This window comes from Megascapheus bottae, chromosome 16 (assembly GCF_031878675.1).
Source record: "Megascapheus bottae isolate mThoBot1 chromosome 16, mThoBot2.hap1, whole genome shotgun sequence".
Lineage (NCBI taxonomy): Eukaryota > Metazoa > Chordata > Mammalia > Rodentia > Geomyidae > Megascapheus > Megascapheus bottae.
The window spans coordinates 3,844,356-3,864,828 of NC_143524.1; the positions used below are offsets into that span (position 1 = coordinate 3,844,356).

Consider the following 20,473-nt stretch of genomic DNA (forward strand, 5'->3'; position numbering starts at 1 on the left):
TCAGCAGAGTTAAGAGTTTACAGGATGCCCCACCCAAGGCTTCTCTTGCCTCTTCCAGGACAGCTTCTACCTCCAGAAGCCAAGCAAGGGGGATCATGGGATCAGAGGTGGGAAGGCCAGTACCAGAAGACCACCTCACTGAAACACCAAGCAAGCTACCTGGCCAGGCCTGTACTGTCACCCCTTAAACTGGATGAGCCTCCTGGCTCACTGAGAGGTCTCGGAGCTGCCTCCAAAGGGCCACCAGATGACCAGGATGCCCTGCTGGTGACTGTCCCCCCGCCCCAGAGACGGGCTCACCAGAGACAGATGCAGATAAATAAGGCCTTTATATACACAGAAGCGGCAAGTGGGCTGCGGAGGCAGCAGTGAGCTTGGCGGGGTGGCGTGGGGGGGGGCCCATCAGTGGGAGAAGATGCCTCGGAAGCGCGCCTTGTCCTCCTCGTCCTTCTGCCGGATCCGGGCCTCCAGGGCCCGCAGCTCGCGCCCCACGGCGGGTGCCAGGGCGGGGTCCAGCTCCAGCACCTTGGCAAAGTCCGCCTGGGCCTCCTGGGCGTTCCACACAGCCGCATGGGCCTTGCCCCGCTTGAAGTAGGCCTTGACATTGTCTGCAGGGACACAAGGGCATGAGCGGGACCAGCCACCCACGGGGCCCTGCCTCCTGGTGTGCACACCCCTCAGGGGACCCTGACCTGAGGCCGGCGCTGTCACCGTCCCACGCAACACAGAGCTGAGCCCTGAGTGGGGAGCAGAGTCAGGACGGGTACGGAAGCTCAGACTTCAGCCCCAGTGTACAGTGGCAGCAGAGAGGCTGCTCTGCCCGCCCGTGGCACCTGGCGCTCACCATCATACTTGTTGAGGATGGAGGAGCAGTGATCCAGCACTTCATAATATTCTTCAGCCACCAGCTTGCACTGGCAGTAGTTAAGCAGCAGCGGTGTGATCTGCTGATCCAACTGGATCCAGTCAGGGGATCCAGGCTGCTCCTGGGGAGCCGGGGGCATGGAGAAAGTCCAGGGTGAGATCTGGGCCCTGGTTCTGCACCCCTGCTCCGCCCACAGCCGTCCCCCCCACACCTTCATCTGCAGGTTCTTCAGGCAGGCAATGGCGTCGTAGTACTTGGCCGCAGCCTCCTTCACATGCCCCTCACGGTACAACCGGTTGCCCTCCTGGTGGATGAGTGGCACCGCCTTGGCCTTCTCCTCATCTGTCATTGCCCATGGGTCCTGCTGGTATGTGCCAGGGCTCTCGACCTGTCAAGGCAGGGCTCCATCACCATACAGCCCAAGGGCCAGGTGCCAGTGGCTCACAACTGTGCCCATGGTACGCGGGAGGGTGAGATTTGAGGATCCTGGTTTGAAGTCAGTCTAGGCAGAAAAGTCTGTGAGTCTCTTATTTCATTAACCACCAAAAGCCAGAAGTGGAGGTGTGTCTCAAGTGGTAGAGAACCATCCCTGATGAAAAAGCTGAGGGACTGCCAGGCACGGGTGGCTCACACCTGTAATTCTAGCTACTTAGGGGGCTATTATCTGAGGACATGCTTCAAAGCCAGCCCGGGCATGGAAGTCCATGAGACTTTTATCTCCAACGAACCACTAGAAAACTGGAAGTGGTGCATTGGTTCAAGGGGTAGGACTGAAGAGCTCAGAGACAGCACTCAGGCCCAGGGTTCAAACCCCACAACTGAGCCCCCCCCCAAAAAAAGCTAAGGGACTACTCAGGAGTGTGAGCCCTGACTGTTATTTCCAGCTAACCAACAGAAAACTAGAAGTGGCACTGTGGCTCAAAGTAGTAGAGCACTAATTTGGAACCAAAAAATTCAGGACAGTGCTAAGGCCCTGAGTTCAAGCCCCATGACTGTCAAAATAAAAAATAAAATTAAAAAACGAAGAGAAAATGCCCTGGCCTTCCATTCAAATCCTAGTACTGGCACACAGACCAAAAAGACCTAGCCCAAGGGAACCCAGCATCCTCAGCAGCATCTAAACCAGCTGGGCCTCTGGACACCAGATGCCCAAAGCAGGCACGTCTTCATGCACAGTTCAGCACATACTCTAGCATCTCTGGTGCCCAGCACAAGTAAACAAGACGGAGCACCCGCCCCTGCCCTGGCATGGCTCTGTACAGGAAGCAGGGGCAGCAGGACCCGCCTCCTACAGGCTGTCAGGAGGCCCAGGGGCCCCACGAGGGAGGCTGGGCTTTGTGGGGACTCTACACGGAGGCCGTGTAGCAGGGAGCTGGGGCGTCTCACCTTGAGCATCTCGATGTGGAAGACGAGGGGCTGGGGGTTCTGCTGCAGGGCGTCCAGGTCCGCATGGCCCAGGGAGTTGTGCTCGTGCATCTGGGCGATGCCGCAGCAGTGCCGCTGGCCCTCCAGCGGGTCCTTGCCTGCGGCGATGTTTCGGAGACTCTTGGCTACCAACGGGTACAGGACCACATGCTGCGGGAGGGCACGTGGGAGCCAGGGCCTCGTGAGTGGGGGCTGGTGCTCCCCAGACCTCCATCCAAGCAAGGACGAACCGCCCTGGCCCCTTCTCCGTGCTAAAGTCTCAAGAAAGCTTATCTCTCCAGGCTTCCTTGGGCTTCTCTGGCCTCTCTTCCCTCCTTCCCTGCTCAGCCACAATCGCTGGCCACGGCCATACCCACAAACACACAAGCCTGCCACCCCTGCCTGGCCCTTGAGAGTCAATGAAATTCCCTCTTCCGCCTCCTTTCCCCTCTTCCTTTTCTTCTTCATAAGCTCCTCGCCACATCTGCTTCTCAGCACCACTTCCTTCTGCTCCTGCCCTACCCCTACCTGAGTCTAGGCCCATTTCAGAGGCCCAGGCATCAACTTCTAAACTCCAGAGGAACAGCCTGATGCAGGGGCAGGCACTTGGCACCCCAATCATTTAAGCCCAAGAGTTTAAGACCAGCCTGAGCAATATAGTAAGGCCCATATATAAAAAAACAAAAAATAAATAAAACCGAAAATCCTTGAGGCGATGGTAGAGAAACCCTGGCCTCTGTCCTTTACATGGATGGTGGTAATCTGTTTAGTTCTCTACTGCCCCCTGCTGTCCACACAGGCTCACTGCTGGACTCACTCGTGCATTCCTAAGGCTCAGCTCTGAAGCAAGAGGCAAGCAGGCTAGATCCCATCCTGCATAGCCTAGCACCCGGCAGAAGGCCAGATCCTGGCAGACAGAGCATGAGGGCTGGAAGGCCAGAGGGTCTCGAGCCAACCTCTAGGGGTTCCCAAGGAGTAGTAACCTAGAGATGGGCTATGACGTCTGAGGGAGGGGCTTGGCTGTGAAGAATGGAAAGGAACAGGGAGAGGCAGCCTAGGTGGGGAGGCAGCAGAGGCTGGACTCTGAGGGGCCACGTGAGCAACCAGGCTCCAGCCTGATAATGACCAGGAGCTACGGAACCATCAACGCTTGAGAACAAGCGTCCTAGCTGTAGTCTGGCTAGTGGATGGAGAAGGTGAGGCAGAGGCCAACATAACAGTCCGGAGACTGGTCTGACATCGGGGTGGGGGAGGGAGGGGAGGGCATGGCTGGGCCCTGTGGCCGGTACCTTGGTGTCGCAGAGGAACTGAGCGATCTCCCCCTCTCGCATAGTGCACACGATGGTCTCCCACACCGGCAGCTTGAACTTCTTGCCAATGATGAGCTCCATGGCTTTGCCACGTGCCTGGCTGTCATCCAGCACACAGCCCTCACTGCCACTGTGCAGCGTCCGGTAGTGGAATGTGGCCTGCAGACCACAGGGGACATCAGGCAGAAACCACGGTCACCTCCAGCTCCTTCCACACAGGTGATGGCACTCACCCAGGGTCATCACCTAACCACAACGGATTCTCCCACCTCAGCAAGGAACCTAAGTCCTACCAAAGAAACCTAAATCACACGGCCAGTGCAAGGCCAGGCTGGAACAAGAGCCCAGGCAGAGCAGGGCACACCTGTAATTCCAGCTACTCAGGAGACTGAAATCGAAGAGCCATGGTTCAAAGCAGACCAGGCAGACAAATCTGAGAGTCTCTTATTTCCAATTAACCAGCAAAAAGAACTAGAAGTGGAGGTGTGGCTCAAGTAGTAGAGGGCCAACCTTGAATGAAAAATCTGAGAGTACAAGGCCCTGAATTCAAGCCATTGTACTATCAAAGAGCCCCTGGGGCTGGGAGTTTGGCCTAGTGGTAGAGTATTTGCCTAGCATGCATGAAGATCTGGGTTCGATTCCTCGGTACCACATACATAGAAATAAACATCCAGAAGTGGTGTTGTGATTCAAGTGGTAGAGCTCTAACCTTGAGAAAACCGAGGGATAGTGCTCAGGCCCTGAGCCCAAGCCCAGGACTGGAAAAAAAACAAACAAAAGAGCCCAAGCTGTGGTACTTCAATCATGCCTTGAACAACTTCTATTTTCTGAGCACCTACTATGTGCCTGAACTATATGGCAGGTAACAGTGAACAGAAGCCCCCACCCCAAAGAGCCCTGAAGGAACTTCTAGAGGGAAGAGATGGGCTGAGGCTCATCTACATGCTATGAAGCCAAGCGCTTGGAATTGGAGAGAATACAGCAGGGTAAGGGCTGGTTTAAACAGTGTGGGGGGAGATGAAGCCTTCTCTGAAGAGTCAGCATCTAGGGAGAGAGACATTTTCTTTTTTCTTTCTTTTTGCCAGTCCTGGGGCTTCGACTCCGGGCCTGAGTACTGTCTTCGGGCTTTCTCAAGGCTAGCGCTCTATCACTTGAGCAACAGCACCACCACTTCTGGCTTTTTCTGGATAAGTGGTACTGAGGAATTGAACCCAGGGCTTTATGCATGCTAGGCAAACACTCTACCATTAGACTACACTCGAGGCCTAGGAGAGAAATTTTCTAGACCAAAAGAATGATAGATGTATGAGTGCTAGTGGCTCATACCTGTAATTCTAGCTACTCAGGTGGTTGAGTCTAAGAATTGATGCTCAAAGCCAACCAAGGCAGAAAAGTCTATGAGGCTCATATCCCCAGTCAACCACCAAAAAGCTAGAAGTAGGACTGGCTTCAAGGAGTAGAGTGCTAGCTGTCAGTGAAAAAGGTAAGAAATAGTGTTCAGACCTTGAGTTCAAACATCAGTACTATCCACGTACATATGCAGGCAGGCACGCAGGCACGCAGGCACGCACGCACACACGCAAGCACGCACGCAGGCACGCACAGAGGACGGCTGCAAGAGGCTTCAGTGAGACAGCAAAAACACCAAGGCCAGTGGGGCAGGGCTGAATGACAGAGGGAGGGGACACTACTGGGCCACAGGGATCAGCAGAGGTGGACTCTTCCGAGTGAAGGCTGCGTGTTTTTACTCTCAGATGGGAAACGCAGCAGCACAGGGACAGGCACAAGCAAACACTTGTTGAGGGGCAAAACTGGAGGCAAGAGGACAGTGAGGAGGTTACTGGAATGACCCAGGGGAGATGACTCAGCTTGACCGCAGTAGACGGAAGAAGACTCAGGTGGAGCAGGTGAGAATGGAGAGCCCACCCACACATCCAGGTGGGAACTGCACAAGCAGCTTTACAGAGGTGAAGGCCAGAAGATTGCTTTGGGGATATTCTGGCATGGAGACCTGTTTTAAGCAGATGACACTGGATAAGATCACAGTGACAGCAGAGGATGGACACTGGTGGTGGCTCCCACCTGTAATCCTAGCAACCCAGGAGGCTGAGATCTGAGGCTCATGGCCCCCAGTAGAAAAGGCGCCAGCCTTGAGCAAAAACAGCTAAGGCACAAGGCCAATCTTTGAGTTCAAGTTCCAGTACTGGTGGAAAAAAAAAAAAGAGAGAGAAACAGCAGAGAGAAAAGTGCTCAAAAAAGAAGGCCACAACAGGATGTGGTTAGAGGCACCCACGCTCTCAACTGGGCTCCCGTGAACTCAGTTTTACAGTGGTGAAACGGATTCAACACTAATGCCTATCTCCCTTATCTCCCACTATGGGAAACGAAGGGAATAGCACCCCACAGCACAAGGCTCGTACACTGAGTGCCAAACCACGCTGGTTTTTTGCTCAAGTCTAGCCCTCGACCACTGGAACCACAGCTCACCCAGCTTTTTGGCAGTTAGTTGGAGATGAGTCTCACAGATTTTCCTGCCTGGGTTGACTTTGAACTGTGATCCTCAGACCTCAGCCTCCTGAGGAGCTAAGTCTCCAGGTGTGAGCCACAGCATCCAGTGGGATAGCCTTTTAATATGTTTGTTCCTGTTACTGAATGCCACTCACTGTTTATAGGGCTCTTTACTTTTATACCGCTGTTTCCTAATTCTAGTCCATCCAGAATCCCCACTGCTAGGAACCCCTCGCTCGGGCCCTCTCTGTTCTTGGAGACCTCTTTAACAAATCTGCACACTGCAGCCACACTGTTCCTCAGCTCTCACGTCATCCAGCTGAGTACTGGCCCAACGTGGCACAGTGCTGGCCAGGGAGCAGGCACTCGTTCACATGACTGGCACTTTTCACTCTCATGGTACCAACCAGGGTTCTTACCTACTAGCTCTGCCTACATTCCCGCATGAATGATTGCTAGGCACTTGTGGGTTGTTCTGAAGGCTCTCAACTACGAACGAAATCCAACTTCGAGAAATCCCAGCTTCGATGGAACTTGGGATCAGAAACTGGGAAGCTGGGCTGCCTGTTGTCCCTGGGAAGCGTCTGGGGACCCACAGCTAAGAGCCAGGGAGGTGACAGGCTCTTCGCTTTCCTATTTGTCCCAGACTAGACTCACTGGAAAGCTGACAAGTTTCTGGTCTGGGGAACTTGACCTTCGGGCCTCTTTCCTTTCCTTCTTTCCTTCTTTCTTTCTTCCTTTTTTTTTTTGGTGGGTCATGGGGCTTGAACTCTGGGCCTGGGTGTTGTGCCTGAGCTCTACAGCTCGAGGCTGCCGCCCTACCCCAGGAGCCACAGCGCCACTTTCTGTGTTCTAGAGATTAACTGAAGATAAGAGTCTCAGGTCTTTAGCGTCTGGGCTGGCTTTGAACTACAATCCTCAGATCTCAGCCTCCAGAACAGCTAGGATTAAAGGTGTGAGCCACCACACCTGGCCTCTTTCCTAGGCTTATACATCTCAGGATGTCTGCTTTCTCATCAGAACGAGAGTTGGTCTAAAACACAGACACACACCCAGACACATCTAGATACACACACAAACACAGACACACACACACAGACACACACACACAGACACACACCCAGACACATCCAGATACACACACACAGACACACACACACAGACACACACCCAGACACATCCAGATACACACACAAACACAGACACACACCCACAGACACACCCACAGACACACACAAACACAGACACACACACACAGACACACACACACACAGACACACACAAACACAGACACACACACACAGACACATACACACAGACAGCACATGCACACACACACACACACACACAGACACACACAGACACCGCACACATACATACACAGACACACACACGCACACATACATACACACACAGACACATACAGACACACACACACGCACACACCACACACATACATACACACAGACACACACACACCACACACATACACACACCACACACGCACACAGTCACGCACACGCACACTGGAGAGGACTGCGCGCGCTCAGCCCGCCGCTCCGCACCAGGGCCCAGCGCAGCCCGGCCGGCGGAGGCCGCCCCTGGTCACCCCGCACTTGAACCCCGACCAATCAGCGTCGAGCTCCGCGAGGCGCGGCGAGGCCGGCCCGCGTTCTGGGCATGCGCAGCCTCTCACCTCCGCGGGCCCCCCCCCCCGCCCCGCATGCGCGCCCCGCGGCCGAGCGGAAGAGGGAGGGCTCGCACCTTGGTCCCATCCTGGAAGTCGGGGAGCTCCCCTCGGCCTTCCCGTATCACACGCTTCTGGATCCCGTCCTCTCGGAGTCGGGCGATGATATCCGCCATCCTCCTTCCCCGCTGCTGTTTTTCGGCAACTTCCGGACTCGTTCGGCAGCTTCCGGAACTGCTTCGCCCGCTCTAGGGCCTCGGCAGCTTCCGAGCCGGCGCCATGTTCTCCACGGGCCGAAGCCGAACGGGGCGGGAGCGCGGGAGGGAGCGCGCCGTGATTGGCTGTCCTCGGGGGCGGGGGGCGGGGCCCGGCCTGCGGGGGGGGGGGGAGAGCGGGGAAGGGGGCGCGGCTCGGGGAGGGGCGCGGCTCGGGCAGCGGGCCGGCCGGGGAAGGAGGGCGGCTCCGGGAGGGGGGCGGCCCGGGGAGGGGGGGCGGCCCCGGGGAGGGGGGGCGGCCCCGGGGAGGGGGGCGGCCCGGGGAGGGTCGCGGCCCGGGGAGGGGGGCGGCCCGGGGAGGGGGGCGGCCCGGGGAGGGGCGCGGCTCGGGGAGGGGCGCGGCTCGGGCAGCGGGGCGGCCCGGGGCAGGGGGGCGGCCCCGGGGAGGGGGGCGGCCCCGGGGAAGGGGGCGGCCCGGGGCAGCGGGGCGGCCCGGAGAGGGGGGCGGCCCCGGGGAGGGGGGCGGCTCGGGCAGCGGGGCGGCCCGGGGCAGGGGGGCGGCCCCGGGGAGGGGCGCGGCTCGGGGAGCGGGGCGGCCCCGGGAAGGGGAGCGGGCCGGCCGGCCGCCGTCGGGTCTTGGACGGGATCGGGACTTGGGTCCGGCTCTCCTTGGGTCCGGGCCTCGCCTGCCACCCTGGCCGCTCGGGAGGCCGAGATCGCAGGATCGCTGTCGGCAGCCAGCCCCGGCGGGAGAGTTCCCGAGCCCTTCCCAGTGGTGCTGCGGCTCAAGGGGCGGAGCGCTAGCCTTGAGCGCCAAGGGCCCGGAGTTCAACCCCACCGCTGACAGGCAGCAGGGCTCCGGCCTAGGATCCTCACTGCTCATGAGGCTGATACCTGGGGATCAAGGCTCCAAGCACACAAACTTGAGGCTCTTCTTGTCAGTTAACCAGCAAAAAGCCAGCATTGGAGGTATGGCTTGACTGGTAGAGCACCAGCCTAGCAAGTTCACGGCCCTGCGTCCAAACACCAGTGCGGAGGGGAAAATAAATCAGATAACACATTCTGAACCTATTTAGGAAATCCATAGCTCTAATCCCAGCAATCTGGAGGTTGGGGTATAAAAATTACAAGTTTAAGGTAAACCTGGCTAGATCGTGATTTTGAGGTCAGTGTGTGCTATACTAAGGCACTGCCTCAAAAAAAAAAAAAAAGCATATGACTTTAGCTTGAGAAATAGGCAAACAACAGAAACAAAACAAAACAAAAAGATTTAGAACACATGTACAAACTCTGGAACACTATTCTATGCACTCAAGTGTTACCCATTCTAGAATTCTAGACTAGAAAATAAATGCAATTGATAGCTTCAAAATGAGCCAGGAGCCCGTGCCTGAGGCCTGACCCTAGCGACTCAAGTGGCTGACTGCTGAGGATTACTGTTTGAAGCCAACCTGGATAGGAAGATCTCTAAGACTCCTATCTCCAGCTGAGACCAGAAGTGGAGGCATCGTGTTAGCCTTGAGCAGAAAAGAAGTGAGCTAGCACCAGTTCTAACAAAGTGGGAAGTCCCGGGGCCGATGTCCACTGGCTGCCCCTTGGGGGTGCAGATCCCTGCTTTGTGAATTCTCAAGGACCCCTACAGTGGCATGTAGGGGTGAGGGTGGAAGCCCATTGCTTGCTGCTAGAAGAAACAAGACAGGTGCCAGTAAAAAAAAAAAAAAAAAAAAACCTAAAACAAAACAGATTGCTTTGCCATACCATGTTCATAAATTGCAAATGTGGGGGATACAGAGGGTGGGCACATGCTGCAGGGGTAGTCATTGGACACTATGTTGAAAATGAACTATACAACTTGTGGCCAGGCACAGGAAGGAGAAACTAGGAGAGAATGAGGAAGGGCGTGATGCTGTCCAGGAAAAAACGTACTCATTTCCTGACATATAAAATAACCCATTACCCAGAAGCAATGGCTCACGCCAGTAATCCTGGCTACTCAGCAGGCTGAGAGCAGAGGATCTGTAGTGCCTGGGCACTAAAGACTATGAGACTCTTACCTCCAATTAATCTCTAGAAAAGGGGAAATGGGGCTGTCTGTAGGGGTAGGGCTGTAGCCTTGAGCTGAAGAGCTCAGGTACATCGCCCAGAGTTCAAGCCCCATGACTCCCTCCCCCCAAAAAAAGTAGCACATTGGCTGGTAAGGTGCCTTAGTGGTAGGGTGCTTGCCTAGCACGCATGAAGTTCAATTCCTCACTACTACATACAGAGAAAAAGCTGAAAGTGGTGCTGTTGCTCTCAAGTGGTAGACTGCTAGCCTTGAGGGGGGAAAAATGCTCAAGGATGTACCCAGGCCCTAAGGTGGAATCGAGTTTTGCCTGTACAGGAAAACTAAGAAATTCAATGAGGTTAAGTAGTTGAAAGGGGTTAGAGGGGAACATGGTAAAACAGGGACCAGAGCATTTCAGGCTTTGCAGACCCTTATCAAATGTTCTTGTTCCTTTTGGGGGGGGCGGGGTCATGGGACTTGAGCTCTGGGCTGAGATTCTGTCCCTGAGCTCTTCAGCTCAAGGCTACTGCCCTACCCCTGGAGCCACAGCATGACTTCCGGTTTTCTAGTGATTCATTGGAGATAAGAGTCTCGTGGATTTTAATACCCTGACTGGCTTTGAACCTTGATCCTCAGATCTCAGCCTCCTGAGTGGCATGAGCCACTGCACCCAGCATTTTTTAATTTTAATTTTTTATTTTTTGCCAGTCCTGGGCTTGGGCTCAGGAACTGAGTTTTCTCAAGGCTAGAGCTCTACCACTTGAGCCACAGCAACACATCTGGCTTTTTTCTATGTATTTAGTACCGAGGAATCAAACCTGGTCTTTGTGCATGCTAAACAAACAGTCAACCACTAGGCCAAACTCCCGGCCTTAAAATTAAAAAAAAAAAAAAACAAAAAACAGATTTCTTGTTTGTTGGTTGGTTTGGCAGTGGAACTGAAAACAAGGCTTTAGGGTTTCAGACCGTAAGAAAGGTTTTAAGACTATCATATAGGGATGGGGGCATGGCTCAAGTGGTGAGAGAGAGAGAGAGGAGGGGAGGAACACACGCCCGTGATCTCAGCACTGGGGGGGGGGGGGGGAACTAGATGTTTACTCTATTTTGTAAGGAACACGGCATCTTTGAATGACTTCGTTTTGTAAAGCCATGGTTTTGGTCCAAGTTACTTCTTTTCAAGGCCTAGGTCAGAAGGGCTCCTTCTGTTCTTCTTTTGGGGCTTGGCCCTTGCTAGCAGACACCCCACCACTACCTAGGCCACACTGGTACCATCTTGTTGGTCTTGGGGCTTGACCGCTTCAGCTCAGGGCGGAGCGCTGCTTCCAGCCTTTGCTGAGTGGTTCGCTGGGGACTCGGACCCTCCTGCCCGGCTGAAGGCTGGCTTCCAACCGCCATCCTCAGGTCTCGGCCTCCGAGCGGCCGGAAGACTCGTCTCCAAAGAACGTTTGGGCTGCTGCCCAGGGAAACCCAGAACGTCAGCGCCCGCGGCGGCAGAACGCCGGGGAGGCCCCGGGGGTCGGCGCAGGGAGCCCGCCCGAGCCCACGCGCAGGCCCGAGCCGACCCCACGCCGGCCCCGGGCCGGTCTCCGAGGCAGCCCGGCTCCGACAGGTCATGGCCCGACCCCCGCGGCCCAGCTCGGCGCTCAGCAGCTTTGGCCTGCCGTAGACCGAAGGAGGCGTGGCCATCTGGTTTGCGTAGGGCGTGGCCCGGGCCTGGGCGCTGGCCTTCGGAGCTCCCTAGGCGACGGGGCGTGGTCGGAGGGGCGTGTCCGGCGGGGTGGGCGTGGCCCCGTGGTGGGCGGGGCGTCGTCATCGCGCGGCGGCCGGCGCGGATGGCGGCGGCGCGGAGCTTCTGAGCGGGCGGGGGCCATGACCACCGCCCGGCCCCAGTTCAGCATCGATGACGCCTTCGAGCTGAGCCTGGAGGACTCGGGGCCAGGGCCGGAGTCCAGCGGGGTGTCCCGCTTTGGGCCGCTGCACTTCGAGCGCCGGCCCCGTTTTGAAGTGGCAGACGAAGACAAGCCGTCGGGACTGCGCTACCAGGTGAACGGCCCGCCTTCCCCCTCCCCGGGCCCGGCGGGGCGGGACTGCGGGCCGGGTCCCGGAGCGCCCCGCTCGGAGTCGGTCCGAGGCCCCGGCAGAGCGGGAGCCCGCCCCCCTGGACGTGTCCCCGGCCGGCCCCAAGACCCGGGAGCCGGACCCGCTCACCCTTCAGCCACAGTGGAGTCCTAACCCCTCCAGGGCTTGACGCCCGCCTCCCCCTGAGTTTGGGGATCCCCACGGAATCTGAAGCAGGCCTTGCTCATCCGTGGCACATCCTCTTTGGCCCCGGCCAGATAATCTAGGGTAACCTGCCACCCCTGTCTGTCCTAGAAATCCCCACGCCATCCCAGAGCTGAGAGGCCCCACTCACATTCGGAATCTGCCCACCCCTTGACCCCCCACGACTAAACGGCAAAACCCCCTTTCTCCTCCACCAGTCCTAGTCTCTTGGCTGGGATTCTTTTCCCAACCTGGAGGAGATCATGTGCCCCAAACTTGGGAACCCTGTGCTGTCTTGCCCTCCTACCCCAGGCCTCCCACCTCTGTGCTTGGCTCCATTCAGACTCAAGCTTGCTCCTGGAACCTGGGCTAGCTCCTGGCCCCACGCCCCCTGCATCCACCCACTTCCCACCTGGGTTTCGGTTTCTGTGAATCATCATACTTGTTCTGCTGGGAGGTGAAGGGCCAGGTTAGCAGCTGCCAGGCGCCAGGCAAACTGCTGTGTGGCTGCTTGTTTCCTCTCACAAGAGGGCCACGAACAAGGGCCTCAGCTCAGCAACCCGACTGAACTCTGTGTTCTGGAACAGAATCTGGAGAATGATGAGGATGGAGCACAGGCGCCTCCAGAACCAGATGGGGGAATCAGCACCAGGTTAGGGCCAGGTGGGGACCCACCCTGCACTTTGAACCTCATGCTTTGGCTCTTGTCCACTGGGACCTGGCCAGTCCCCCACCCACTGTATAGGCTCTCCCATGTCCTGTAGGATTCCTAGCTCCACTCCCCTGTAGGGTCACCTGTCCACCAAGACCACGGACCTCATCAGGCCTTGTTTATGTAGTTTGTGTATGTATGTGTGTAGGTGTCAGGGCTTGAACTCATGGCTTTGTGCTCTTGCTGGACTTTCTCTATCATTGCTGGAGTGCAACCATTTAAGCCATACCCCAAGTCTGGCATTTTGCTGATGAATTGGAGCTGGAGTCTCCAGACTTTTCTGCCTGGTTTGGCCTCCTGCCTCCTGAGGCTAGGATTACAGATACGAACCACCAGTGCGGACTCCACTAGGCTGTTTATCCTATGGGAACCCCAACATGTGCTGACCCCAGCTCTCCAGAGGTCACCTATCTTGCAGGAACTCCTAGCTCTCATCCCCAGTTTCCCTCACTCCCAGTCTTGCAGAAACCTCTCCCTCCCCACACGCACCTGAATTCATCCCTGCCCCCTCTCAGGGCAACACACTGACATTTATCATAATTCCCAGTCCCTTCCTCCTCCCCCTGATCACTGGGCCTCCATATCCTGCAGGGATTCTGGACGAATATCCATCCGCAGCTCCCAGTGGTCCTTTAGCACCATCAGCAACACCACCCAGCGCTCCTACAATGCTTGCTGCAGGTGAGACCCTCTGTGTCGTGAGCCCAGCCTTCAAGTGTCCTCCTCCTCCCCACCCTTCACCTCCTTCACACTCACCCGCTCTCCTGCCACTCTCCCGCCAGCTGGACCCAACATCCTTTGATCCAGAAGAACCGCAGGGTAGTGCTGGCTTCCTTCCTGCTCCTGCTGCTGGGGCTGGGTGAGTGCCCCTCTCCTCCCTCCTGGTACAGGCCCCATATCCCCTTGATATACTAGGCTTCCAGGGTCCTCTGTGTTACTAATAAGGAACCAAGGCCTTGAGAGGGGAGGCCCAGAGTCCCAGTCACCAGCCAGACTGAAAATGGAACTGAGTCAATGCTCCAGACATCTGACTTGGACTGCTCTTCCTCCTCCTCCTCCACTGCTATTTATTTTATGTTGACTTTGGGTAAGTTTATTTCCCCACTGTACAGAGATCACACAGCAAGTGAGAGACAGAATCCAGAACCTGAGTGTGAGCACAGCTGTTCCCTTGGGCAGAGATACTGAGTGCCAGCCATAACATCCCAAGGCTCCTGTCACTTTCTTCTTCCGTTTCTTCCTCCTCCTCTTCCTCCTCCTCTTCCTCATCTCCTCTTCCTCCTCCTCCTCCTCCTTCTCTTCCTCCTCCTCCTCTTCCTCCTCCTCCTCTCCTCCTCTCCTCCTCTCCTCCTCCTCTTCTTCCTCTCCTCCTTCTCCTCCTCTTCCTCCTCCTCCTCCTCTTCCTCCTCCTCTCCTCCTCTTCCTGCTCTCCTCCTCCTCCTCCTCTTTCTCCTCCTCTCCTCCTCTTCCTCCTCTCCTCCTCCTCCTCTTCCTCCTCTCCTCCTCCTCCTCTTCCTCCTCCTCTCCTCCTCTTCCTCCTCTCCTCCTCCTCCTCTTTCTCCTCCTCTCCTCCTCTTCCTCCTTCTTCTTCTTTTTGCCAATCTTGAGGCTTGAACTCAGGGCCTGGGCCCTGTCCCTGGGCTTCTCAAGTTAGCACTCTATCACTTGAGCCACAGCACCACTTCTGGTTTTTTCTGTGTATATGGTATGGAGGCATCAGGGCTTTGTGCATGCTTGGCGAGCACTCTACCACCAGGTCATGTTCCCAGCCACTCCTGTCACTTTCTGTTCTTTAGAGTTTTAAAAGCCGATCAGGGTCTCATTTCATCTCTGTTGCTCCAGTGGGGAAAACTGAGGCCCTGAGCAGCCAGATCTCACTGCTGGATGTTTCTGACTCCCAGGTTCCTCATTCTGAGGGGCTGAGTCAGGGGTCTCTAAAGAGGGACTCATTATGGCTGCAGCCTCCTCCCTTTTTCCAATGTCTCCACCAGGCCCCATAGCCTGCGTGCAGGAGAGGGAGCTGTGAAGCCCATCTTGATGGCTGGCTGCTGGCAAGGCATGCATCGCCAGCAGCCCGCTGTGGGAAATCAGGGCATGGGCTAGCCTGCATCTGGAAAGCAGACAAACAGGAATTAACCCACATGTGGGACCCACCAGGATCTCCTAAAGGATTCTTAGGGAATTAGAAAAAGATGGTTCCTCTGGGAGGGCAGAGTCTACAGCCATAAGCAAGGAAGCAGGAAGGGGTGTGTGCCCCTTTTTGAGGTACACTGTGGCCCAGGCTATACTATTTACACAAAACTTTCCCCATTGCTCCTCTAACTAGGGACAGTAGGATTTTAAAAAAGTGATCCAGCCATAACCTCTCCATCTTCTCTTATCACCTGTTGTCAGCCAAAGTCAAGATTGCTGCCTGTGGCCACAGTCCTCCATTTGGGCACCTGGGCAGTGTTGACAAAGGCTTTGAGCTAGACACAGATTTTGTAGTGCCATTTCCTTTGCCTGGAAAGTGCCCACAGGAAAGCCTCTACAGCCAGTTTTCACCCTCCAACTGCAGCCAGGGACAGGTGACTTCTCCTTGTGTCCCCTTCCATCCGAGTGACAAGGCAGTGATGTAACCCAGTTAGCCAGGGTCTAGCAGCACCTGGTAAGTGCTGCTATTTCCTTTTTTTTTTTTTTTTTTTGAGGGTAGGGGGGATGACAGTCATAGGGCTTGAACTCAGGACCTGTCCACTGTCTCTAAGCTCTTTCACCACTTTGAGCCACACCACCACTTCTACTTTTCTCGTGGTTCATTGGAGATAAGAATCTCAAGGACTTGCCTGAGCTGGCTTTACACAGTGATTCTCAGATCTCAGCCTCTTACGTAGCTAGGATTATGAGTATCATGAACCATGAACCACCAGTGCCCAACAAAGTAAGATGATATATAGATATATAGATTTATTTTTTTGTTAGTCATGGGACTTGAACTCAGCTGAGCTCTTTTTGCTGTTAGCATTCTACCACTTTGATCTACAGTGCCACTTCCAACTGCTGCCATTTCTAAGCCTCTGCTCAGCTTACCTGTCACTGCCTGCAGGATGTTCTCCCTGGTCCCCAGGCTGGCTCAGGGCTGCTGGTCTAGGCTTCTACACAGCTCTGTTCTCCCCCCCCCCACCCTTCCTCAGTTGTAGCTTGTTTGTGTGCAAGTGTGCATGTGGAGGTCCAGAGGTTTGAACTCAGGGCCCTGGGTGCTGTTCCTGGGCATTTTTGTTCAAGACTTGAGCTCTACCACTTGAGCCACAGCTCCACTTACAACTTTCTGGTTAATTGGAAGTAAGAGTCTCATGGACTTTCCTGCCTGGGCCAACTCTGGCTTTGAACCTCAATCCTCAGATCTCAGCTTTCTGAATAGCTGGGTTTACAGGCTTAGCCACCGTCACCCAGTTTAGGCTGCAGTGTTAGGGCTTTTGGCTTGAAAGTCCTGGTTTGATTTGGTTTTTGGGTGCTGGTAGAGTCTGAACTCAGGGCCTTGCGTTTTTCTGGACAGGCACTCTGCCTCCTGGGCTATGCACCAAGCTCCCTTTCAGGTTCTGTTAAGGAAGGGCTAAGATGGCAGGGCCCTTCTCTTTTACCGTGGCCTGCCAGAGGTGTTCCATGAGTGTCGTTGAACGACACAGATAAAGATCTCCCATTTCACAGACGTTTCCCAGGGTCCACCAAGTGCCCCGCTCTGAAAGCAGCTGGGGGAGCTTGGTGGGTAGGCCCGGCCTGCAGCTTAGGTGGGGACCCTGGCCCGGCTGGGGGCGGTGGGGGCGCAAGGCCCCGCCTCACCCTCCCGGGCCCATCTGTGTGCAGCGCTCGTCGTGGTCGGCGTGGGACTGGAGGTGGCCCCCTCTCCAGGTGAGCGCCCCTCCTGCGCCCCGGCCCGGGCCGCCTCCCCCTCCCCGCGGGACTGGAGGAGGCGGCGGGCCGGGCCGTCAGCCGCCCGCCCCCTTTCTCTCAGGTGTCTCCAGCGCCGTCTTCTTCGTGCCGGGCTTCCTGCTGCTGGTCCCGGGAGGTGAGCGCGGGGGCGGGGCCGGGCCGGGCGGGGCGGGGCCTCGCGCTGACGGCCCCGCCCCGCAGTGTACCACGTGACCTTCATCTACTGCGCCGTCCGGGGCCGCCGGGGCTTCCATTTCTTCTACCTGCCCTACTTCGAGAAGTGAGCCGCCGCCGCGGGACCGTCAGGCCGGCGGCCCGGCCCCCGGGCTCTGCTCAGGAAGCCTGGGGCAGCGGCCGGGCCCCGGGAACCGTTGCCCCTCGCCTGTCCAGTGCCTTAAGTGATTTCTGGGCCCGAAGGCTGCAGGGCCGGTGGTATTTTGTGCTAATAAAAGGGTAATTAACCCGGGAAGGGATGCTCGTCTTCCTGCCCTGCCACCCCTGGCCTGACTACTTTTCCCTCGAGGCTAAGAAGAGGCTCCACCCTGGGGCTGACTGGCCTGCAGGCCATCTCCCCTGGTGTCAGACAATCCTGGGACTCAGAGTCAGGACAGGACAGTTGGGGGTCCCTGGGAGAAGTGGTCCCAGCCTCTCCATCCCCAGCCCTCCGCAGACTCAGCCCTAGAACTATCTTAGGAGCCCTGGCCAAGAGACTGAGATGACGCAGGACTGGGGCCTGGAGGCTGGTATTCTGGGTCCCGCCCGGCTCCGGGGCCCTGTGCTGCCACAGCTGCTGCAAATGTGGGCCATGTGAAGCAGTGCCCGCCCCTCCTGTCGTGCCCTACTTCCCAAGCAGAGTTTGGGAGGTCTGTGGGAACAGAGGACACGGGGAAGCAGGGCCTCCTGACAGAGCTTAGAGACTAAAAACTCTCAGACCCACAAGACATTAGAAAAACCATCTTAAAAAAAAAAATCTCAGGACTTGGAAAATCAGAGCACCTTGGAATCTTGGGGAACTGACACAGAATCTCTGAGAAGACTGAAATCTGAGCTCATAATAGCTCCTATCTACCAAGCTCTTGGGACTTAGACACCAGACTACTGTGGATCACCAGACCTGGGTCAGAGCTTGAAGTCCTGTCTGCCTCAGACTGAGGAGAGCTGACACACTCAAGTACCACCAGCCAATAGCCGTCACTCAGAATCATAACAGAGGGTTCCAGCACCCAGACCAGGTCCTTTCCATGACTCTGAGGGAAATCAAGGAGTGGGGAGCCAAGCCGTCAAGGGTCCCACTGAATGAAGATTCTCTGTGACTAATATGTCAGCCCCCTTAAGAGAGGACCCCCCTTTTTCCCCCCCAGACACTCTTAGTGTCCTGTGCCTTTGTGGAATAGAAAGATGCCTAGGCCCTCCAGTCCTGCCAATCCCTGCTTCCCTCAGACCCCAATCAAAATTCTAGGGGGGGGGGGCCTTTAGATGCTAGAACTCCAACTAGCTGTGACATCTCAAACCCTAATTTCACAATTATCATTGCTATTATTTTCTGCTGGTCCTGGGGCTTGAACTCAGAATCTGGGCACTGTCCCTGAGCTGCTTTTGTTCAAGACTAGTACTCTACCTACCACTTGAGCCACAACACCACTTCAAGCCATTTCTGAGTAGTTTATTGGGGATAAGAGTCTCAGGGACATTCTTGCCCAGGCTGGCTTCAAACTGTGATCCTCAGATTTCAGCCTCCTGAGTAGCTAGGATTACAGACATATGCCATTTCACAATTTGAACAGTTGTTCCAGAGTAAATATAGGTGAGGTGTCAGCAAATAAATAATTACTTTTCCTTTGTGGTCAGGAAAAGTCAATAAGAGTTCATGACACATAAAATGGTATGATTCCAATTTCAGTGTCAGTGACATTTTATTTCCTACTCTTTATTACATATCCGACATGGCCTCACCTATTTGTTTATACATTGACTATTCAATGAATGAACCTTTGTAACAGACTATACGGTCCTCAAAGCCTAAAATTACTAATGTCTGCCTTTCTACAGAAAATACTTGCAGAAGGGCGCAGTGGCTCACGCCTGTAATCCTAGCTACTCAAGAGGCTGAGATCAGAGAATCATGGGCAATACAAAACTGAAACTCTTATCTCCAATTAATCACTAGAAAATGGGAAGTGGGGCTGTAGCTCAAGGGTAGGGTTGTAGCCTTGAGCTGAAGAGCTCAGGGACAGCACTCAGGCCAGAGTTCAAGCCCCATGACCAAAAAGAAAAGAAAAGGAAAAAAAAAAAAGACTTGCCAATTCAATAGTCTACTGTGAATATCAAACCCCAAAGTTGCAATAAGACCAATGAGTTGTTTTTCCCTTGTGATGCTCAAGATAAGAAAGCCAGTTCTGGTACATGCTAAATACGCAGTTCACCCACTGAGTTACATTCCTAACCCAGAACTTGGCTTTTGCTGGTGTGTTTATCTAATCTAAATTGCATTGACAGCAACATTTCTCGGAAAACGATGGAGACCTAAACTCCAAATATATACCACGTGTCTCTTTGGCCTGAAGACTATAACTAGGAACATACAGCTTTCTTTAGTGAATTGTGACTCAGTTCACCTTGAATCATAGAGCACTGTGAGCCAGAATTTCTGCACTTACACAAGCTTTTCTTTAAAATTTCGAGTAAGTCTGTTCTGGGCATCACTTTCAGCCTCTAGTTGTCGTTGCAGTCTAGTGTGTATACTCGGCAACAGGAGTCTAGATATCTGCTCTTCTCTCTCTACTCTCTGTCTCTGTAGAAAACCTTTGATATTTAGCTAGGCCAGTGGCTACCCAAATAGACATTTCCCAGCATTCTTTACAACCAGGGTTATCATGTGATATGCTGTGCCCAATGGGATGTAAGTGAGATTATTTTATAAGTCTTTACCTTTTTCTTTTTATTGACTAAGAAAACAAACAAAAATAGTCACATCTTAGAGCTGGCAGAACAGCCAACCAAGACCTTGAGTCCTTCCAACAGAGGCTTGCTGAGGGTATCTCTAGTAACTTGAGACAGTGGTTCCTATGAGTATGTACAGAAAAAGTGTTTTCTTTTAAAAGTTAACTTGATGGGGCCGGGAGTTTGCTTAGTGCAAGCACAAAGACTAGGGTTTGATTCCTTGGTACCACATACATAGAAAAAGCCAGAAGTGGTACTGAGGCTTAAGTGGCAGATCATTAGCCTTGAGAAAGCTCAAGGACAGTGCTCAGGCAATGAGTTCAAACCCCAGGACTGGCAAAATAAATAAAGAAAAGCTAACTTCAAAGAAAAGAATGCCTAAGGTTCCAGAGACAAAGAAACCAAACCTGGGCTTTCGGAAGGAACTGACACTGAAGTTCCAGGCCTGGATGGAGGTTTAAGAGCCTGGGCTACAACACTGACTGACAGAAACTCACGGAGTATAGGGTGAGGGTAGGCACAAGAAACCAATTACCTGAATATATTCTATGGTGATAAAGGGCTCCCCTGAAGAAGGGGTTAAGTATGTCTCCACCAACCAGCCTAAGAAAGCAGCAAAG

General features: G+C 54.8%; 2 protein-coding genes across 2 annotated transcripts; one reads left to right on the forward strand and one right to left on the reverse strand.

Annotated features, from left to right (window-relative positions):
- Positions 1-310: 310 nt before the first annotated feature.
- Aip (AHR interacting HSP90 co-chaperone) lies at positions 311-8,076 on the reverse strand. Its single transcript, XM_090347256.1, has 6 exons — positions 7,852-8,076; positions 3,559-3,738; positions 2,252-2,440; positions 1,077-1,253; positions 845-986; positions 311-608 (listed from the first exon to the last, which is right to left on the reverse strand). The coding sequence occupies exons 1-6, from the start codon at positions 7,948-7,950 to the stop codon at positions 403-405; spliced, it is 993 nt and encodes a 330-aa protein (XP_090203382.1). The 5' UTR covers positions 7,951-8,076; the 3' UTR covers positions 311-402.
- A 3,465-nt stretch (positions 8,077-11,541) lies between these two features.
- Positions 11,542-17,382, forward strand: Tmem134 (transmembrane protein 134). The gene is made up of 7 exons (XM_090348649.1): positions 11,542-12,076; positions 12,883-12,947; positions 13,599-13,688; positions 13,790-13,866; positions 16,848-16,892; positions 16,996-17,049; positions 17,115-17,382. Exons 1-7 carry the CDS (start codon positions 11,903-11,905, stop codon positions 17,195-17,197), a joined length of 588 nt encoding a protein of 195 aa, XP_090204775.1. The 5' UTR covers positions 11,542-11,902; the 3' UTR covers positions 17,198-17,382.
- Positions 17,383-20,473: the final 3,091 nt, after the last annotated feature.

Excerpts from the sequence above, each read along its gene's own strand:
- Aip (XM_090347256.1), bottom strand. The coding sequence starts at position 7,950 with ATGGCGGATATCATCGCCCGACTCCGAGAGGACGGGATCCAGAAGCGT. Across the intron at positions 1,254-2,251 it reads TCCACATCGAGATGCTCAAG|GTCGAGAGCCCTGGCACATA; the intron begins GTGAGACGCCCC and ends CTGCCTTGACAG. Across the intron at positions 609-844 it reads CATCCTCAACAAGTATGATG|ACAATGTCAAGGCCTACTTC; the intron begins GTGAGCGCCAGG and ends GTGTCCCTGCAG.
- Tmem134 (XM_090348649.1), top strand. The coding sequence starts at position 11,903 with ATGACCACCGCCCGGCCCCAGTTCAGCATCGATGACGCCTTCGAGCTG. Across the intron at positions 12,948-13,598 it reads GATGGGGGAATCAGCACCAG|GGATTCTGGACGAATATCCA; the intron begins GTTAGGGCCAGG and ends CATATCCTGCAG. Across the intron at positions 16,893-16,995 it reads GGAGGTGGCCCCCTCTCCAG|GTGTCTCCAGCGCCGTCTTC; the intron begins GTGAGCGCCCCT and ends CCTTTCTCTCAG.